This window comes from Ictalurus furcatus, chromosome 6 (genome assembly GCF_023375685.1).
Source record: "Ictalurus furcatus strain D&B chromosome 6, Billie_1.0, whole genome shotgun sequence".
In the NCBI taxonomy this organism is placed as follows: Eukaryota; Metazoa; Chordata; class Actinopteri; order Siluriformes; family Ictaluridae; genus Ictalurus; species Ictalurus furcatus.
This window is the reverse complement of record NC_071260.1, coordinates 29,606,666-29,627,701: the sequence shown is the minus strand read 5'-3', so window position 1 is coordinate 29,627,701 and position 21,036 is coordinate 29,606,666. Positions and strand designations below refer to the sequence as shown.

Sequence of the window (21,036 nt, the reverse complement as noted above, 5' to 3'; positions counted from 1 at the left end):
ATATAGGATTACACAGCATTCTTAAAGAAGTGCACATTATTGAAAACATCTGAAACTAAAAGTTGTGGCAAACAATATACAAAAAAAAAAAAAAAACTCTTGGGTGTCATGCCAGGGATTTAAACACAATCGAAACAAAACAGTTCCACTGACCCCTTTTCAGCCATATACAATGTGAGGACTGGGCCCACAATGCTGACAGTGGAGCTTATCTGTGTGTGTGTGTGTGGGTGTGTGTGCGTGTATGGGTGTGCGTGCGTGCGTAGTTGCGTGCGTGCGTGCGTGTGTGTGTGTGTGTATGTGTGTGTGTGTGTGTGTGTGATCGTTAGACTACTGTGTTATAACCCAAACTACACACGTGTAACAGGAAAAGGGCAAAGCAAGAAGCAAGAGCTTAAATAGGTAGGACCATCTTACTTTATCTTACTTTATATGTCTGTCAGCAGCATTTATTCTCTCTTCAGCTCCCTGTGAGTTGAGATGGATTACTTAAACCTACAAAACATAAAATAATGCAGACTAAAGAAATGATCTTATCACGAATTAATTTCACGTCATATCAAGACATGATTAAGTTTCCTCTAATATAAGTTATCCCTTTTAAGGTGGATATTTTACAATATTTTTGTACTGTACATTGACCAAATTTTTACATTTCTTAATTTGGTAAGTAATTTGTCAACATAAAAAAGAAAAAATAGAAAAGGTCTTGTTTCTAGAAATGTGCGTTAACAATGTGCCTTTAAAAGTGTGTGAATGCAGCTAAATGGTATGTGTGTGGTGCGCTGTAGTTGGATGCCCTCGCCATTCCCACACTGCTGACTGCTCATGAAGTTAAAGTTACTCAAGTGCACAAAAACATTTCATTCTGTGTAATACTCAAGCGAATATGCTGTCTCAGCAGCTATTTTAATGCATATGTATTCACTAATGCAGAGGAAGGAACTGACTGGCATTATATGAACAAAGTACTTCATATCCTTTGATTTTTTCAGTTCATAATCTTTAGCATTCTAAGCAGCCACTTGTAGCAAACCACGTGTGTGTGTATATGTGTGTACGGTGTATATACAGTGTTATATATATATAATAGAAATAAGTACCAGTAATATTTACACACACACACACACACACACACACATATATATATATATATATATATATATATATATATATATATATATATATATATATATATATATATATATACACACACACACACACACACACACACACACAACTAATGCAAGGATTTGAAGATGGATGCTCCACATAAACAGATTTAAAAGCGTGTTTTTTATATATATATATATATATATATATATATATATATATATATATATATATATAGTGAAGCTGTCTGGAAGGAGCTTTCTGTATTTGAGATTTCTGGAAGGAGTCTCCAGTGTTAGCTCTTTCTATAACATGATGTATACGATGTATTTTGTTTATTAGAAATATTACTGGTGCTTATTTCTATTTCTGTTTCTTAAAATCTATATGTACATACATATATATTATTGAACTGTGGTGTAAAAAAAAAAAAAAAAAAAGCCCTGTTTCTCTGCAAAAACTCTATATAATATACATACAGATTGTGTTCATCCCACCAGTACAGTTCCAGAGACTTGTAAACTCTATGTGGTGGCCCAACAATTTACTCGCACACTTGATGTTGATTTTTCCTTTAATTTGTCTGTATATAAACAGCCTGTCCTTGCTTACGCTACGGCCACCCGGTGTCATTGGTGTATTTTAATATTTTTCTACCATTCAAAGATCTGTGTGGATGTTTTCAGACTGAAGTCAAGGCATATCACTTCACGTTGAATATCTCCTCGAGCTATAGGAAAATGGATTTACGTGGCTTGATTACAAAAATAATATGTCCGATGTTGCTTTCAGACCTGTGGACATTAGGGAGCTCATCTTAAATCACTTAAAACACAATATAGCATAACCTTGTGTATCTTTGCCAAAACTACTTGAGCCATACATTTGCAGATGTTTACTTTCAGTTGTTAATTAAAGCTGGTGAATAAATATGTACAGAAACATTTGCTCTTTTGCGTTTATAGAAAACCGAGTTAAGAAGTCAAATAAGGGCAGGAGAATCGAAACAGATCCAAAAACACACCTCTAAAAGACTGAGAATGCCCAGCACTACTGAATCACCTTCTGCCCTTTATTTTCTAATTCATGAATCAATAGATAAGCAAGTTAAATAGTTATGTGATTAATCCTTCTTCTGGCATATGGGTAACAAAAGTAAATCTTCCTTTAACGGTCTTAAACCTGCCATCTTTGAGTGATTGTGCCACTCCAAGAACCCTGCATATGCACTGATGGACATGTCCAATTTATGATTGGAGCATGGCTATGTAGTTAAAGAGGTTAACGCTCTTTAAACTAAAACTTTCAACTAAAAAGCAAGTCTATACAACTCACTGAAACTATGACCTAGACATTTCTGTTTATACAATGATCTTCTTTAAATTATTTTCGTATTATTTAAAGGATGATGATGTTCACTTTTAATTAACAATTTAATTAGCATTTTTTTAAAAATGTACAGTTAAAATGGCAGATCAGATCAGTCCTGCTATAATAAAGACCACGAAAGCTGTGAGGAGAAAAAAGGATGAAAAAGGTTATTAAAACATCAGCAAAGCTTTGAACTTTCCATTATAACAAAACAGAAAATATATGCTAAAACCCAGACACTACCGAGATCAGTCCAAACTGAGCGCTCGGGCAAGAAGGGCAATTATAAATTAAAAGTGTCTTTTGGAAGAATGATAACAATTGGCACAAACCAAACAGAGCCCAACGCCCAGGTAAAACCGTTCCTGTGATCAAACATGTTACTTTATTTAATTTTATCACTGTAGAGTCACTTCAAAAGGCCCAATTCTAATATAATAAATATACTATTTCTAAAAAAAAAAAAAAAGAAAATCCCATTCTAATATATTTAAATTTTATGTTGCAATACAGCAACAAGATAAATAATCACTGGGGGGTAATTACTTTCTGGAGGCACTGTATATGATGGATTGTGTGGACTTAATAAACTATGTACTATGTTATGGACTACACCAACATACTGACTCGGTTGGTAATGCAACACTCACGTAAACAAACTGAATAGGCCTATACATCCTGTAGGCTACACGTGACAGAATGGAAACAAACTCCAATAGAAAGAGAAAGAGAAAGAGAATCCGATCAATAGGCTACACAGTCTGTTGTTACTATGTCACCGCCCCTCAACCCCCTCAATTGATGGAAAGGACCATCACCATCTCACAGCAGTTACACTGACATACTGTCTATCAGGCTGGAATTTTTAAACACCACAATATCACACACACAAAAAAACTCAGTCAACAGTGACAATGAGAAAGGGTCAAAGGGACAATAAATACACTGTGTATTGGAGCAATCTTAAAATCATGTATTATTATATATAAGATAGATTTACTTCCTTGAGTACTTACCTGTTTATCGATAGAACTTCTTAACTGTTATCTGACTTACCTACCCTACGTACCTGTTATCCAAATATCAACGCCTAGTGTTGCATACTAGTCACCTGTAGGCAAGTAGGGCTCTTTTATACTGGAAGTAGTATCTACTTTAAACCGCCACTTGGTAGGAGCAAATAGTTTTCAAATGCACTGTTAGTCACATGGTCCTTGTTTGCATTGTTGCAATGGGCCTTTTGTTTGATTCCTTAAATAAGGCTTTTGAATTTCTTGTAAAGAAACTAATTGCTTATTGTGCTAATGGTGGCTAATTCCTTTGAATTGCCTTAGTCAATAAAATGTGTAAAATGACTGAAAACTCATCGACCGGAATCTGGCTATTACACTGTGAATGGAAAAAAGATCAGTTTATAGTACCTATACATTGACAAGTTGGGACTAAGAAGGTAGGTGGGTTTTTAAAAAGTGGCCCATCAGAGTTCAGTGTTTAAAAAATCTTATCTGTGAAGACATGTTTTGATTTGGTATGATTGATAATGTTCTTTTTCTACTTGGTTCCCAAAATGGAAAACAACCAAAAGTGAGTGATACTTGTGGCTTAAAGACCCCCTGTAATAGACATAGATAGTAAAAGTCACCATTTGTGGTCAAACTACCATATTTTAATGACTTTGTTTCAAAACAACCAACCCAAATGACAAAACTGACAGCATTTCAAGATAGGTTTTACAATTTGTGCTATTTTGGCATGCCTAGTTGGTGATGTTAACTCACTAGTAGAATGTGTGAAATAACTTTAAGGTTCAATTAGCAAAGTCCTTCCATGTTGTCTTCATATTCAAACTTAGATACCAGGCCATGTTTTGCTCAGAATCGACTGTACACATTTACATAGAATATCTATGACTTTGAGGTTGATACATAAATTAAATCAAACCCTTTAAATGAGATAAATATCAGCAATCTTCATTTATTTGAATTAGAAAGAACACAGTTGAAACTCAGAAAGGATGATTTAGAAAACAAACATACATTACTCCTTTAGGTCCTATATAGGCTGTATACAGCCCCCACTGAAAGTATTGGAACTGCAAGGCCAATTGTTGTTTTTTCTATACACTGCAGACATTTGAGTTTGAGATCAAAAGATGAACAGATTGGAATTTCAGCTTTCACTTCCTGATATTTCTATCTAGATGTGTTAAACAATTTAGAACATGGCACCATTTATTTTAAACCACCAATTTTTCAAGTCATCAAAAATATTGGAGCATGTGACTGGCAGGTTTCTTGTTGCCCGGGTGTGTCCTGTTAGATTGACGGTTTAAATGGTAAATGATCTGCACTTATATAGCGCTTTTATCCAAAGCGCTTTACACTGATTCTCATTCGCTCACACACTCACACACCTATGGTAGCCGAGCTGCCATGCAAGGTGCTAACTTGCCATCGGGAGCAACTTGGGGTTCAGTGTCTTGCCCAAGGACACTTCGGCATGTGGAGTCATTTGGACCAGGAATCGAATCCCCAACCCTACAATTAGTGGACAACCCGCTCTACCACCTGAGCCACAGCCACCCCGGTTTAAACATTTAATAGCTCTGAATGTCTGATCTTGGTTTGAGCCATTCCTCTGTATAGCTTGTACACATTGGACTGAAATGTCATTTCTCCAGGACCAGGGTGCAACACATAACAGAACACAAGAGTACATAAAGTGCAGATACACAACAATGTACAGGACCATAGCACTGTCTGTATCTGAGAAATCCAGTTCTGTGCTGCAAAAGTTCAAGTTTCTCCTCTGATAATTCTCCCAGTATGGTGTTCTGGGCTGAACAACAGGCAGGCTTTTATATCTCCTTTTTATTGTTGAAGACTGAACATGATCTACTTCAAGTTTATTTCCAAATTCATGCCTGTACGCCTGTACAGAATCTTGCCTGATGACATAAGCCTACCAGCATGCTACAAACACAATAGCATGTTCCTGTGTACAGCCATGGAGCATGTAGTCAAGTCAAAACTTGAACTACTAGGGGCTTGCGTTTACTTTCAATCATATTTCCATTAAATTAAGATATTTTTTATAACTTTGTCTTTTGTTTAATACCTTTATTAACCCCAAAAAAGAATTTGGGGTGTTTGGCTTACGATATTCTAAAGTCTGGGATCCAGTCAAACAATTGTCCTTATATACTCACAGAACACTTCATTAAAAACACTATACTAATACTGGGTAGAGCGTCCCTTTGCTCTCAAAACAGCCTCAATTCTTTGTGGCATGGATTCTTCGTTCTATCACATCCCAAAGGTGTTCTGTTGGATTCAGATCCGGTGACTGGGAAGGCCACTGAAGAACACTGAACTCACTGTCATGTTCATGAAGCCAGTTTGAGACGACTTTTGCTTTGTGACATGCTGCATTATCATGCTGGAAGTATCCATTAGAAGATGGGTAAATTATGACTACGAAGGGATGCACATGGTCAGGAACAATACTCGAATACGCTGGGGCATTCAAATGATGATTGACTGGTATTAACAGGCCCAAAGTGTGCCAAGAAAACATTCCTCACAGCATGACACCACCTCCGCCAGCCTGGACTGTTTACACAAGGCAGGATCCGTAGATTCATGATGTTGACACCAAATTCTGACCCTACCATCTGCCTGCCTCAGCACAAATAGAAATTCATCAGACCAGGCTACATTTTTCCAGTCTTCCACTGTGCAGTTTTGGTGATCCTGTACCCACTGCAGTCTCAGCTTTCTAGTCTGGGCTTACAGCAGTGGAATCTTCTGCTGTTGTAATTCAAGGTTAGACGTGTTGTGCTTTTCTGCTCACCACAATGGTACAGAGTGGATATCTGAGTTGCTGTAATCTGTCAGCTTGAACTAGTCTGGCCATTCTCTGCTGTCCTCTCTCATCTACAAGTCGTTTCCGTCTGCAGAACTGCTGCTCACTGGATGATTTTTCTTTACTGCACCATTCTGAGTAAATTCTAGAGACTGTTATGTGTGAAAATTACAGGAGATCAGCAGTTATAGAAATACTCAAACCAGCCTGTCTGGCACCAACAATCATGCCACGGTCAGAAACACTGAGATCACACTTTTTTCCCCATTCTGATGGTTGATGTGAACATGACCCGAAGCTGCTGGCCCGTAACTGCATGATTTTATGCACTACACTGCTGTCACACGACTGGCTGATTAGATAATTGCATGAATGAGTAGGTGTGCACGTGTTCCTAATAAAGTGTTCGGTGAGCGTGCTGTATGTATGGTCGAATAGGCAAAAATAAGGTTCATATCTGGATATATCTAGATATGAAGACAACATGGAAGAACCTTGCAGCTTGAAACATAGCAATACAATAATTTTTCATGATTCTACTCATTTATAAGTCAACATATTGCAAAATTTTAAAGATTAACATGTAACTTTGTCAGTATCTTCAATTGGGTTGGTTTTTCAGACCTCAGATTTTGATACAAAGTCAATGAAATATTGTAGTTTGGCCACAAACTGTGATTTTTACAATCTGTGTGTATTAAAGTGGGGTTTATAAGCCTCCAATATCACTCATGCTTCAAAATATTGCACATTTCTCCATTTTGGGAGCCCTGTATGAAAAAAACTGACCTTCTGTGGTGACTTCTGAGCATATGCCAAAATTCATGAGACTGGGATTAATATTAGTATTCCGGAGCTATTAAAATCGTAAACAGCTCATCCCAGGTAAGGCAATTTTTAATTACAAAAAATTATACCTTTCAGGAACGTGAAAATATGTGCCAATGTTAGAATTCAGCAGAAAATCTGAGACATGCAACAACACATCACCAGGATTCTGTCTGAATTGACACGGAATGACCCTCCTACCAGTGCAACACCTTCTAACGGCCTCAACATGTCAGTATCACTGCTGTGATGCAAAGTGTCTACCCATACAGTATCTGGCCAGTGACGGTCCTACAGTGGTTCCTATTCAGTGACAGTGACAGTGTGCATAGCATCAGATGGGATACAGTCAGTAACTGGCTTAAAGTTGGCTTGACGTTGGACGTTCGATATTCACAAATTGAGGGACCGTCTCTAAAGTTACATACGACCTATGATGCAAACCGTTTAGATTTTTTTGATATTTAATAAAACAAACCATCAAATCATATGTAAGAAATTGCAATGTATTTCACTACCGAACAGGCTCAAACACAAAATATACCACAATTTAAAGCTGAATAGCATTTGAAGAGACTGACTTACAGGCACAAAACCAACTGGAAAGTGTTCATGTAGGTGTCAGCTATAGTGAAGTGCCACGATTCTGGCGTTTGTCCTAGTGACATAACATTCATTCTTAAGTTCAATAACACACACTAAATGTGTGTCAGTCTGGGGAAAACCCATTCACATGATCTAATTTGGAGAGGTTCTTTTGTTTGACACTATATTTTGTTCTGAAAACTCCATTCGGTTTCGTTTTTGCTTGCATCTCAACCAAAAGTAGAGGTTAGGAGCTTTGCCTCAGACCTCCGGAGTTGGGGGTTCAAATCCCACCGACGCGTTCGCGCTGTGTGCGTGTGCCGCTTGCATGTTCTCCCTGTGCTTTGAGGGTTTTCTCCAGGAACTCTGGTTCCCAAAGACATGCGTTGTAGGCTGACTGGCATTTCCCAAATTGTCTATAGTGTGTGATTATGCCCTGCGATGGCGTGGCACACCATGTCCAGGGTGTCCCCGTCCTTGTCCCGCTGGTTCCCTGGGATAGGCTCCATAGGCTCCACCATGACCCTGTGTAGGATAAGCGCAGAAATTAGCAAAGAAATGAATCTTTTGACATAACACAATATACAGTAGACAGCTGCTTGATTACAGTTCTGGTTCTCTCTGGCCAGTCGTGGCTCGCATCAGCAACCTCCCGGTGCATGTGCAAATAAATTTGAAATGCTTTTCTTAGGGTGACCACAGGTCCTCTTTCCCCAGACATGTCCTCTTTTTCAGACCTTTAAAAAAGGACCTTTTTAGTTCAGTTGCCTTTTAATACTTAAAATCTACTAAATATAATTGCTCTGGGAAAGCCGCTCGACCAATCAGATTAGTGGGCCTGAACTAGCTGTTTGTTGTATAACCAAGAATTCCTCTCAAAGTTCATACTGAAGTGCAGAGCAAGGGTCATCAGTGGTTCCTGTTGCGTCATCAGTGGTTCCTGTTGCGTCACCAGTGTCATACTGTGCTGTAGTTGCTGTGCTTGGACTGAGCATTTTTCTCGATAAGTTGTTTACTCTTTCAGAGTTTTAATCAACGTAGGTGTTTAGAAGCTATGTCATTACTCACAGGCAACATTTAATCCGTTTGCATCGTGTCTCGTTATACTGACATGACTTTAATGCTTACTTTAATGCGCGTGGAGACTTTTATTTAACTTTTACCATATTTGTATATTCATTTCTGATTAATAGTCATCTTGAACCGTTTTTATGGTACTGTAGTAGTGCATAACACTACAGCGGATTATTCTTTCGTTTCAAAAAATAATAAATAAATAAATAAATAAATAACACCGAGTTGTAATATGCGCTCTGGGCGCCACCTAGTGGCCAATATCAAGAATAGCATTTGTGCGTCCTTCTAGTGAACATGTTCGTCTATTTAGGTCTACTACAGTCCATAAATTTTGAGCACTCATAAATATATTAGAAATGCAATTCCACGGGTTGAAAATGTACAGTATGTATTAGTTATCAGATATTTTTTCACTGATATGTCCACAGAAAGTAACGTAAGTTACAAACTGGAACTATTGTGAAATGTTAAACCGTAACAGTTGCTTTATGGTTGTTGACCCCCTTAAAATTTATTCCCACAAACATTCTACACCATTTATGATGACATATCCATGTTTGATTTAAGTGGCAACGAACAAATATACACTACCGGTCAAAAGTTTGTGAAATGTTTCTCATGATCTTAAAAACGTTTTCATCCGAAGGTGTGTGAGTAAATGTTCAAAACCGGTGTCGTGGAGAAAAATAGAATCGTGCCGACGTATTCGTTTCTTTCATTAGAAAAGTAACATTATATTTACAAAATCGAAATTTATTAAACGGACGACTCGGAGCGAAATATTCCGAAAAGCAGTCGATAAGAGTCCAGCGTCGGTGTGAACGCATTTAATACTGTTTCATCCTTTTAATACTGTTTAACCTCAGGGAAATTCCTCAAGAAATCGGTTGATAAAACGCCAAGAATAGATTTCTAGGAGAAAAGGGTGTCTCCTTTGAAGATTCTAAAATACTAAATTATTTTGATTTATTTTGGATGTTTTATCACAACATAATTCCCATAGTTCCATTTCTGTTACTCCAGAGTTTTGATGACTTTATTATTATTATTATTATTATTATTCAAAAATGTGGGGAAAAATTATAATAAAGAGTGAGTGTGTCTAAACTTTGACCGCTAGTGTATATTATGAAATATTGTCACACCCAACCCCCCCAATCTTGTCGATGTATCAACACTTGTGTGCTCTACTAGTTATTTTGTATCAGGATGAACATTCCGGCTAAGGTGTGTCTGAGTGATTTTGAGGAATATGCCAAACAGCATCTCTCCAAATCTGTCTGGGATTATTACTCCGCTGGAGCAGATGAGTGCTACACCAGAGATGACAACCTCCAGGCCTACAAAAGGTAGTGTCATGTCAAAAGGTTATGTCAATGCTCCAAAAACTCTTCTTATTGTCTCGGGTGAAATCACCACCAGGATCCGTCTAAGGCCTCGGATCTTGCGGGACGTGTCCGTGACTGACACACAAACTACCATTTTGGGCACCGAGATCAGCTTTCCTGTGGGCATTGCACCCACTGCTTTCCACTGTCTGGCCTGGCCTGAGGGCGAGCTAGCCACTGCCAGGGGTAAGTATGAAAATACAGACATTTTTGGGTAAAGTCGCAAGCATTTAGTGCAATAAAACGTATTACGAACTTCGCAGTGTAGCTTGATGTATACTGATTAATCTGATTTTACATAAGGAAGTAGATATAATAGTGTTTGGTTTTTTTTAGGGCTTTTTCCTATTAACATTAGATTGCGATATGGTGTTGTGTTCTTGAGTCGATGCGGTATTTTCCACTATCTCCATCCTGATTTTAATCTGGTCCTGCAGCCACGGAAGTTGTGAACACCTGTTACATTACCAGCACTTACTCCACATGCTCGGTGGAGGAGATTTGTGCAGCAGCTCCAAATGGCTACCGCTGGTTTCAGCTCTACGTGTACCGTGACCGCAAACTATCGGAGCAGCTGGTGCACAGAGTGGAGGCGCTCGGCTACAAGGCCTTAGTGCTCACAGTCGACGTGCCATACACTGGCAAACGTCGTGATGACATCCGCAACCAGTTTAAGCTCCCCCCTCACCTGAAAGTGAAGAACTTTGATGGCATGTTTCAGGTGATGATGTACTTTTCTCACACATACTGATTTATGTTTAAGCTGCGTTTAAATTTTCTCCTATCGGGTATTGGCCCTTTCGTGTATTTTTTTTGTTTGTTTTGATGTTCTTACGTGTGTTATGCTTATTGTTAAGACCGAATGCGTTCTCGTACAGGACGCTGCAGAACCTGAAGAGTATGGCGTTCCGTCCTGCACGTTAGACCCATCCATCAGCTGGAAAGACATACACTGGCTGCAGTCTCTCACCCGCCTGCCCATTATCATTAAAGGTATCCTGACGAAAGAGGACGCAGAGCTGGCTGTGGAACATGGTGTCCAAGGGATCATCGTATCCAACCATGGAGGCAGACAGCTGGATGGGGGACCAGCGACAGTGAGAAAACGCACTGATTTTTAGTGGTTTTATAGCTTATATAACTTCTACTTTATAATGCAGATTTTTAAACCGCTTCTTTGTTTCGAATTCTAACAAGCTCCCTTTCCCTTCCTGTTTTATTCCCTCTGTCCTTGTCCCCTGCTTCTGCAAACAGATTGACTGTTTGTCTGAGATAGTGGATACAGTGCAAGGCCGGATTGAGGTGTACATGGATGGAGGCATTCGCACAGGCAGTGACGTGCTGAAGGCCTTGGCCCTGGGAGCCAAGTGTGTGTTTATTGGAAGACCTGCAATCTGGGGCCTTGCTTACAAGGTAACTGTGAGGAAGTGCGTGTGTGAATTTCTTGATGTCCTTGCTGGAGTTAAAATATTGTTGACTACCGTCAGTTTAGTTCAGAATTTTTGCCCAGTCTGTCAGCAGTGACGCTCATGTCTGTTTTGGACAGGGTGAAGACGGTGTGAAAGAAGTTCTGCAAATACTACATGAAGAGTTCCGTCTATCCATGGCCTTATCCGGTACCGAAACTCCTCACGTTCACTGTGAATCTCAGCGCATTCTCAGTTCAAAGATGTATGACTGTACACCACATTTTCATCTTTCTTGTCTTCTCAGGTTGCAGAAACGTGGCCGAGATCAACAGGAACCTCATTCAGGTTTCTAAACTCTGATCTGATCGAATACAAGGAACTAAGGGCAAGATCAAGATAAGCTTCAATTCAACTCATTCTCTATACGATATCTTTAACGGCTAGCTCGTCTCTCAAAGGCCGACGAGCACAGAATGGATGTAGTCAAATGGTTCACATTATATGATAGTTTATTCAATCAACTATGTACAAATGGGCAGCAAAAATCCTTCACACTAAAAAATTATTTCATATGATTGAAGAGGCATTTCATGGGTTTGTAAGTTAACGCATGAGTGTCTTCTTAGCTAGCTAACACAAACAGCAGATATGACTATTAGTTCTTTATCAATGACATGAAAATATATGACACCTCAGGGTCAGGTTGGTTGGTTTGGTAGCAGGAGATCGTAAACTTTAAAGATGAAGGGTGGGTTGCACCAATAAGGATTAACGCTTTAAACTAGATTAAATCAAGGTTTATCTAATAATTCTGTTGCGCCAAACTTTAAACCTTGTTTAAAATACGCAGGTTTGCATTTAAACCATCACGTTCATCCCGGATTTAATTTCACAATAAACCTGGATTAACTATAATCTTGTTGCTCCATCACTTTAAACACAGATTAAATTATTTATTTATTTATTTATTTATTTATATTTTTTTCATTTTCTCAGCCCGTATCGGTTACGCGAATGAGCGGTTAATAACGGCAGTTGATTTTCTTTTTCTTTTTTTTTTTCCATTCAAAGTTTAAAGTTCACGACCCCTTTGTAGCCACTCCAGTGGAAGTGAAAGAGTTACATCGTTGCTGTTTAGTTACCCCGGAGAATTCGTATATTTCCACGTTTATGAAATCCACGTGCACTGCCGCAACGTCGTCGATGGCGAATCCATCATGGTGGCGAAAACGAATCGTAGATGCAGGTTTTAATCGCAGGTTAGAATTCTAATCCCTGACCTGTTCATCTGTGTTTAAAATGAAGTGGTGCAACACAACTCGATTTAAAATAAAGCCCAGATCAACAAATCCTAGATTAGCTCTAAACTGTGCTTAATTTAATCCTCGTTGGTTCAACCCACCCTAAAAGATGAAATGAAGTTGGCTGTTTGTGGTGGTTATATCTAGTTGCGCAGTGTTTTATCAGTCCCTCCAGGATTTTGTGATTTTACGATCGACTAAATGAACACAAAATAAAGGTTGTTCAGCCACATGCGCATCCAGCCAAAGCCTCTCTTCGATTCACATGTGTCGAACGTGCGAGCGCTGCGAAAGACCTTGCAAAACAATTTTGTGCAATTACAATTCCGCCAATTCAAAAAATTGCGAAATCCTGTAAGGACTGTATTATGAGTAGATGGAGAGGTCTGGTGGGGGGAAAAAAAAAGGGTTTGGAACGTCATTACACAGAAGGATCAAATGAATGTCTTGTGACGCAGGGTTATGCAGTACCTGATATTAATAGCTGACATTAATTGAATACCTGAAGCACAATATCAATAACACTGAATAATAAACTGTATCGCAGAGCCGGCTCCGGTTGATGATTTAACAATGTCTTGTCTTGAGGATTAAAAATCAAATAAAAGGTTCTGTTAAAGGTAACAGTTATTATTTAACAAAGCATTCAGTATTTGACTCTGTTTACTTCTATCATGTCAAATCCACGATGGTATTCTGAGTATACAGTTGTGCTCATAAATTTACACACCCCTGGCAGAATCTGCAAAATGTTAATAATTTAAAAAAAAAAAAAAGTAAGATTTTGTCCACAAGACACAATAATTACTGAATTTACACAAATGAACCAGTTCAAAAGTTTACACACGCTCGATTCTGCTTCTATGTGTTGTGTTTGTGATAGATAACCTTTTGTAATAGTTTTGCAGCTACAGTTGGAAAGGGGTCAAATATGCAGAAAATGCTGGGAAAGCATATCCAGGACCTGGAGGATGTTTCTGAAGCACAGTGGGCGGTTTAACTGCTCAGGACAAACAAGGGACTCGTGAAGAACTCTCGTAAAAACGTTGATCATCCAGCCAACAACACAAAAATGAACTGGTTCATTTGTGTAAATTGACAATTTACTATTGTGTCTTGTGGACTATATGTAAACATCTGTTGTGTGAAATAGCTTCTTCGGGGCGGTACTAAATAAACAACGAAACGCACGTTTTAATCGCCCCTCTAATTATTTGTTTCACGATTAACGTCTTGCGGATTCTCCAAGGGGTGTGTAAATTTATGAGCACGACTGTAGGTATAGCTCATATAAATGTCACGTTTGACACTATTCTTCTCACACGGCTATTTAAAGTAAACGATGAACTTTGGTGTGGTTTGCCACTCTTTGCATCGTTAAAAAAGATTCACTTCAACACTAAAGGCAAGAGATCAAAGAATAGGGAAACACCACTATAAGGTAAGACACACACCAATCCCTAGTATATACAGGATCACTCTTCCTTCATCATCACTGTGTATGGATTTAGCTTTTAGAGTATATATGTATAGAGAGTTGCCAAAAGTGACCTCTTGACTAAAGAATGTAACCTTAAATAAAAAGAGGAAGAAAAAACTGTCTGTGTGAGAAAGAAACAGACAGAAAAAAAAAAAAAACTAAGAAAAGAGAAGTGAGGCAGGAAGTTGAGTGGCTTGTGGTAAACAGCTCACAGAAGTAGCAGTGAGATGCTTAGTGCTGTGATGCGCAGAAGACCTTGAAAGTATCCGTACCCAGAACGTATCAGTGTTCGGTAAGTTCCTGTATAGGAAACCCTTTTCTTGTATTCTTTAAGGAGAACACTATGATGTTATAAACATTTGAAATCCTTTTTTGCTATATACATTTTTCTGCTATATGATGCATGTATTTGAGGAGCGTTTCATTATGATCTGTTGAAAAGACGCTGCGCGGTTCAGTGTGAACGATGTGTTCATGTAGTCGTGCGAATGTCAAAGGAAATGCGAACGTTTTTGGACATCTACTTTGTGTCATGCCACGTTACACCTGTTCTGGTGGTTTCTTCATGTGGGGTGCGTATAAGGTCTTGCTAACCTCCTTTCACTTCCTTTTTCAGACACTCAGCTCTGTGAAAGCGTTCTCAGTGTGATCCCAGAACAACATTTCGTGTCGCGTTCGTTCGTTCGTTCGCCCGTCACGAAGACCGTGCGAAGTGATTGAATTATTTGAACGTCACAAACATGGGGTAAGATTTGTTCCTGTTCATTTTATGTTCGTCATAAAACATCACATGACATATTTTGACAGGAAAGCGTTGAACGAATTGGCATAAGTGAACGGAATGTTGTCGAACTTTGCACTTTGCATACCGATGAGCCGTCCGTATATAAATGGCGACTGCTCGAAGCACCCGCTACTGAATTAGATACGACCACTTAGAGAAACACACGGTAAATGAATTTGACTGCTGAATGTAGCTCTTCGTACACTTTGCTAAGATCACAACGTCGAGTACGCACTTGTAAGCAGAACCGGAGACGATGCAGAATATCTCTAGATCCTTGCTTGTCGGCTCACGTCTATAGATCACCACTCAGGTGCTGTGTATGCAGGCGTGGTTAATGATCCAGTTTGGATATGGATTGTTAACTTGTGAATTGTTTTAAATCACTGCTATACTGGATTTATTCATTTGGCAGGTGCTTTTATCCAATGCACTTACAGTTGAGCTGGGCAGATGTTAAGGAGGGTTACGGGCTTTGCTTCAGGGCCTTTGTTTAAAGGAATGCGCAGTCTTCTGAGCAGTAGTCCAGAGCCTTAACTGTTGAGCCCCTACTGTCTTTTGGATTCTCTGACAACCCAGTTTTACCCTAGAAACAGCTAGTTTCTTTGATATGTCCGGAAATGTACCAAGCCGTCTGACGCCATGACGTATCCAACCCCATACCACACAGTGGGCATCTGCATTGCCTCATTTTTGCATTCAACTTTTGTGGTAAACTGACTTTTTTTTGTGTGTGGGTGTGCTCTAAATATTTTTTAGCTGGCAAGGAAACTCCCTACTAGCACTCTTCCAATAACTCTAGATGATTGCATTTGGTCATTGTTTTGGAAACCATGATGCAAGCGACATGTGCTTTTTGTGACCCTTGGAGCAAATGTACTTAATAATGTGTGAGGTTAAAAATAAACCTGGGACCAAATTGTGCCTAAACTTTTAAGCAAGGATAAAATTGTGAATATGTAATATATCTTTTTGTTTTGTTAATTGTAAAAGATATTTTTTGAGAGATTTCTGTAGAAATATTTGAATTATTACCTGAACGCAGCTTCCGGTGACTTATTAGATGCATGCAAGTAATTTTTTTTTTTTAATAGGTCTGATAAAGGTTCTCAGTCACGGTCAAAGGTATCAAGTGCATAGCACTGCATTTTTGGGTTTTCAATAACAATAAAAGCACTTACTCAGCTCATGACAACCCTTGACAATTACTTATTGTGTCATACGTGTCATGTCGTACGTGTCACTGGATTCAGCGTCCAATGACCCAATCTGCGTTCTTTCAGAAACAGTGGAGAGGAGGGAAAACTGCACCGAAAACTGTCTCGCATAGGGAGCAGGAGTCAGAGAGAACCACCGAGACCTCCACCTCAAGCGGAAAGGCCTCCACCTGCCGCCCCACCTAGACAACCTGAACCTGCTCCAAAACCTCCAGAGGCTTCTGCAAAACCTGTAGAGCCTGCACCCAAACAGCAAGTGGTCTGTCCAAAGCCCCCTGATGCCTCCTTAAAGCCCAGTATTCCTCCCAAACCTCTCATACAGGTGTTCAATAGCAAGGAGCATGGAAATGCCATACTCCAGGTAAAGGGTCCAATTTTGAGTAATGAAAGCACGAAACAAAGCAGGATTAAATTGTTCTTGCCGTATCTTGATTAGAATTGAACAATATGCTCATAAGCTCTTTATAACCACAAGTGTAATGTTGTTTGTCAGGGTCTGGATCATTTTCGCTGTGATGAAACCTTGTGTGATGTCACTCTGGTGCCCGGCGATAGCGCTGAAACCTTTCCGGTTCACAGAGTGATCATGGCTTCCGCCAGTGACTACTTCAAGGCCATGTTCACAGGTGAGTCCTGGAGATAAAAAGAACTAAACGATGTTGGGATGTTCTCAGCGTTCAAATAAACGGCGCCGATTTTTAATATTCGAACACAAATGATCCGTTTAACAAATGACTCTGTATCTGGCAGGTGGAATGAAAGAGCAGGAGCTGGCTGAAATTAAACTACATGGAGTGAGCAGCACAGGCCTGAAGAACATTATTGAGTTTATTTATACCTCTCAGCTAAGTTTGAACTTAAGCACGCTCCAGGACACTCTGGAGGCTGCCAGTTTTCTCCAGGTGCTTCCAGTTCTCAGCTTCTGCAATCAGCTACTTAGCAGTGAGGTATGTGGCTTTTACATAGAACAGAAATTGCTGGAATGAAATCGCATATACCACACGTACGTAGTGTATTGTTTCTAAGAACCACTTGGGGTTTTTTTTTTCTTCATACGCTAGGTCACCATAGAAAACTGCACAGAAGTTGAGCGCATTGCTAATGATCTTCTCCTGGAGGATGTCCAGACCCACATACACAACTTTGTCTGTGAGAACTTCTCAGCTCTAGTGCAGAGTGGTCGTTTCCTGCAGCTTTCTGAGGCTAGCATAGCACATGCCCTATCCAGTGATTCACTGAAAGGATTCTCAGAGATGGAGCTCTATCGCACTGCCCGTGCTTGGCTGGCACATAAACCCAGTGAACGCCGGCCTGCGGCCTACTCCTTGATGCGCCACGTTCGCTTCCCCCTGATGAGCCCTGCTGAACTCCTACAGATATCTCAGGAGGACCAGATTGATGAGGCAAGCGGTGATGAAAAGGAAGGCAGGGAGCCATTCATGCGTTCTGACACAGCTTGCGTGAACCTACTCTTGGAGGCTAGCAACTACCAGATGCTGCCGTTCCTTCAGCCTTCACTCCAGACCGAGAGGACTCGCATTCGTTCAGACACAACGCACCTTCTGGCTCTGGGTGGGGTGATGAGGCAACAGCTGGTGGTGAGCAAGGAGCTTAGGCTGTATGATGAGGAAGGAAGAGGCACCTGGAGGGCCCTCCAGCCAATGGAAGTGCCTCGCTACCAGCATGGAGTGGCTCTCTTAGGGGGCTTCCTTTACATTGTAGGAGGGCAGAGCACTTATGACACAAAGGGTAAGACAGCAGTGGACAGTGCGTACAGGTACGACCCTCGTTTTGACCGCTGGCTGCAGGTGGCCTCCCTGAATGAGAAGCGGACATTCTTCCATCTGAGTGCTCTGAAGGGGAAGCTCTACGCTGCTGGGGGAAGAAACGCCACCGGAGAGATTGGTAAGTTTCAGACATTTAGATAAAATAGATCTCTAGTACTGACTCTCACTGGCTATATGACAAATGGCTTGTGTACTTTATTTAAAATGATTGCAAAAATGCTTAAGCGGCATTCCAGTTGTGATATGATTTGATGTTGTGTGATATGGATGAAATACACAAATGCGTACCACTCATTAACCCCTTAAACACCTACGGTCATTTGGCAGGTCCAGACTTACGTTCCTCACTCACATAAATATATACACTTTTCTATCATTTTAAACTCATAATAATATTTCAGTAATACTTTAGAATTCATCGTAGTTCCTAAATAATACACGATATAGCCAAACGTTCGTGGACATCTGACCATCAAACCCATATGTGTTTCTTCCCCAAACTGTTGCCACAAAGTTGTAAGTACACAATTATCTAGAATGCTGTGGCATTAAGATTTCTCTTCACTGGAACTGAAATGCCCAAACCTTTTCCATCATGACAATGCCACTGTGCATAAATCAAGATATGGTTTGCCAAGGTTAATGTGGAAGACATTGAGAGGGCCGAGTCCTGACCTCAACCCGACTGAACACCTTTGGGATAAACTCCAACTCCAACTCCAACACGAACAAAGGGGGGAAGCCCCAACTCCATATTAATGCCCATGGTTTTGGAATGGGCACATATGAGTGTTGTAGTCAGGCGTCCAAATACTTTCGGCCATACAATAAGTTGAGACTTTAAGGACGTAAAACTCACCTTACTCTAGCGTCACACTATCATGATATCAGTGTCTTCTTAAACAAATGTCTTGGGAATGCTACAAATTCTAGAAATTTCTACTAAAACCTTCCCCACAGACACGGTGGAGTGTTATAACCTGAGCAAGAACGAGTGGACCTTTGTGGCTCCCATGAGTGAGCCTCATTATGGCCATGCTGGTACAGTGCACGGAGGATTAATGTATGTGTCTGGTAAGTACCAAAGTTTTCTAAAAGATTACTAATTACACAACATTGTCCACATTAAGTTAACATCCAGTCCAGAGGGGAAAAAAAATATACAGGGAGATAAAGTGAGTTCATTACCTAACTAATTTAAAGCATATTTTCTTGACTTAGTTCAGTCTGACCAAGCTCTTTAATAAAACCTTTAACAGAGGATCCCCTACAAGTTTCTTTACACAACCTTCAGGCTAATAAGAACATTAATAACAACTCAGCAACTCTAGAAATTAAACCCTTTTCTTCCTAGAATGATGATGTTAAAACGTAATGCCTTTCATTTCACATGAATACATTTGTTTCTTTTTTTAAAATACTGACCTTTATTCGGATAAATGTGAGTTACGACTAGCCTGAAAGCCTGAGTGGGTGGGGGGTTTTTTGTAATTGGTTGAGGTCATTTAGTTCGCACTCCTAACCACATCCTTGCTGCTGACAGCTATTACAAACTTGCAGAGGCGCAACAAACCAACAAAGTTTTTTTTTTTTTAGATTCTCAACAAAGATTGATTTTTTTTTAAAAATTAGATAAAGAAATGAAATATGTCAATATTTATGTTCCTCCTTTAGGGGGAATAACGAGAGACGCTTTCCAGAAAGAGTTGGCTTGTTATGACCCAGACACAAACTTGTGGAGTCGTCGCGCAGACATGATGGAGCTGCGTGGACTCCACTGCATGTGCACTGTAGGAGACCGACTCTACGTTATGGGGGGAAACCACTTCCGTGGAACAAATGACTATGATGATGTCCTCAGTTGTGAATACTACACTCCTGCAATTGACCAGTGGACAGTGGTGGCTCCGATGCCCCGAGGTCAGAGTGACGTTGGCGTGGCCGTGTTTAAAGGCAGAATTTATGTGGTAGGAGGCTACTCTTGGAACAGTCGTTGTATGGTCGACATTGTGCAGTGTTATGACCCTGAAGTGGATGAGTGGGAGAGGGTATTTAATGTGCTGGAGCCTTTAGGAGGTATACGTGCTTGCACCATGACTGTACATCGTCCAAGTGGGTCTGTAGATGAAGAGCAGATACAGGAATGTCTCCTTCAGACAACTAAGAGCTGAGGAACAGAGGAGAAATGACATATTGACATGTCTGAAAAATACACAATGAGTGTATATGCGTGTGTATTTTTCAGGATATATATATATATGTGTGAATGGAGAGTGTTCTGGAGAATTAGACTAGGTGCCCCTGTATAAACCGCATATGAAATACTTTTAATAATGTGGCTTTATGAAATGAATCCCAGTTTATTTGATTCACGTGGAAACTTGCTTTTGTACCAACTACTGATTAGAAGTATTATATGGACATTGAGTCTTGAGGAACGAGACCGCAAACTGTGAATATTGTTTGTGTGCATTGTGTGTATTACTGTATGTTACTCCTTTTTACTCTTTGTGTAACATTAACGACAACAACAAAAAAAGACCTGCTTTTTATACAGTCTCGTCCTAACTATAATTCAGTAAACTATAATGCAATAAATAACGCAAATATCTCAAATAGTGCAGTCTGATTAGCTGAAAAACATTCTAGACATACTATTATATCTGTATCGAATGTACATTTTATATGGGGTGTTATTGGAAATTACATCATGGCTGTGATGATCTACAGAACTGGCTGAAGTCATGATGATGATGATATATATATAGTATATATATACTGTGTTCTATTGCTTAAACTCTGGATGAGATGCCAGACCATCACAGGGCACCA

The 21,036-nt window shown here is 39.8% G+C and overlaps 2 protein-coding genes across 2 annotated transcripts; both read left to right on the top strand.

The window, feature by feature from the left end:
• Positions 1–8,522: 8,522 nt before the first annotated feature.
• hao2 (hydroxyacid oxidase 2 (long chain)) lies at positions 8,523–13,555 on the top strand. Its single transcript, XM_053627551.1, has 8 exons — positions 8,523–8,798; positions 10,033–10,187; positions 10,261–10,412; positions 10,664–10,947; positions 11,105–11,323; positions 11,481–11,639; positions 11,773–11,842; positions 11,940–13,555. The coding sequence occupies exons 2-8, from the start codon at positions 10,048–10,050 to the stop codon at positions 11,993–11,995; spliced, it is 1,080 nt and encodes a 359-aa protein (XP_053483526.1). The 5' UTR covers positions 8,523–8,798; positions 10,033–10,047; the 3' UTR covers positions 11,996–13,555.
• A 264-nt stretch (positions 13,556–13,819) lies between these two features.
• On the top strand, positions 13,820–20,820 carry si:rp71-68n21.9 (kelch-like protein 9). Its single transcript, XM_053627544.1, has 8 exons — positions 13,820–14,708; positions 15,033–15,161; positions 16,484–16,778; positions 16,911–17,043; positions 17,168–17,364; positions 17,479–18,322; positions 19,165–19,278; positions 19,879–20,820. Exons 2-8 carry the CDS (start codon positions 15,157–15,159, stop codon positions 20,373–20,375), a joined length of 2,085 nt encoding a protein of 694 aa, XP_053483519.1. The 5' UTR covers positions 13,820–14,708; positions 15,033–15,156; the 3' UTR covers positions 20,376–20,820.
• Positions 20,821–21,036: the final 216 nt, after the last annotated feature.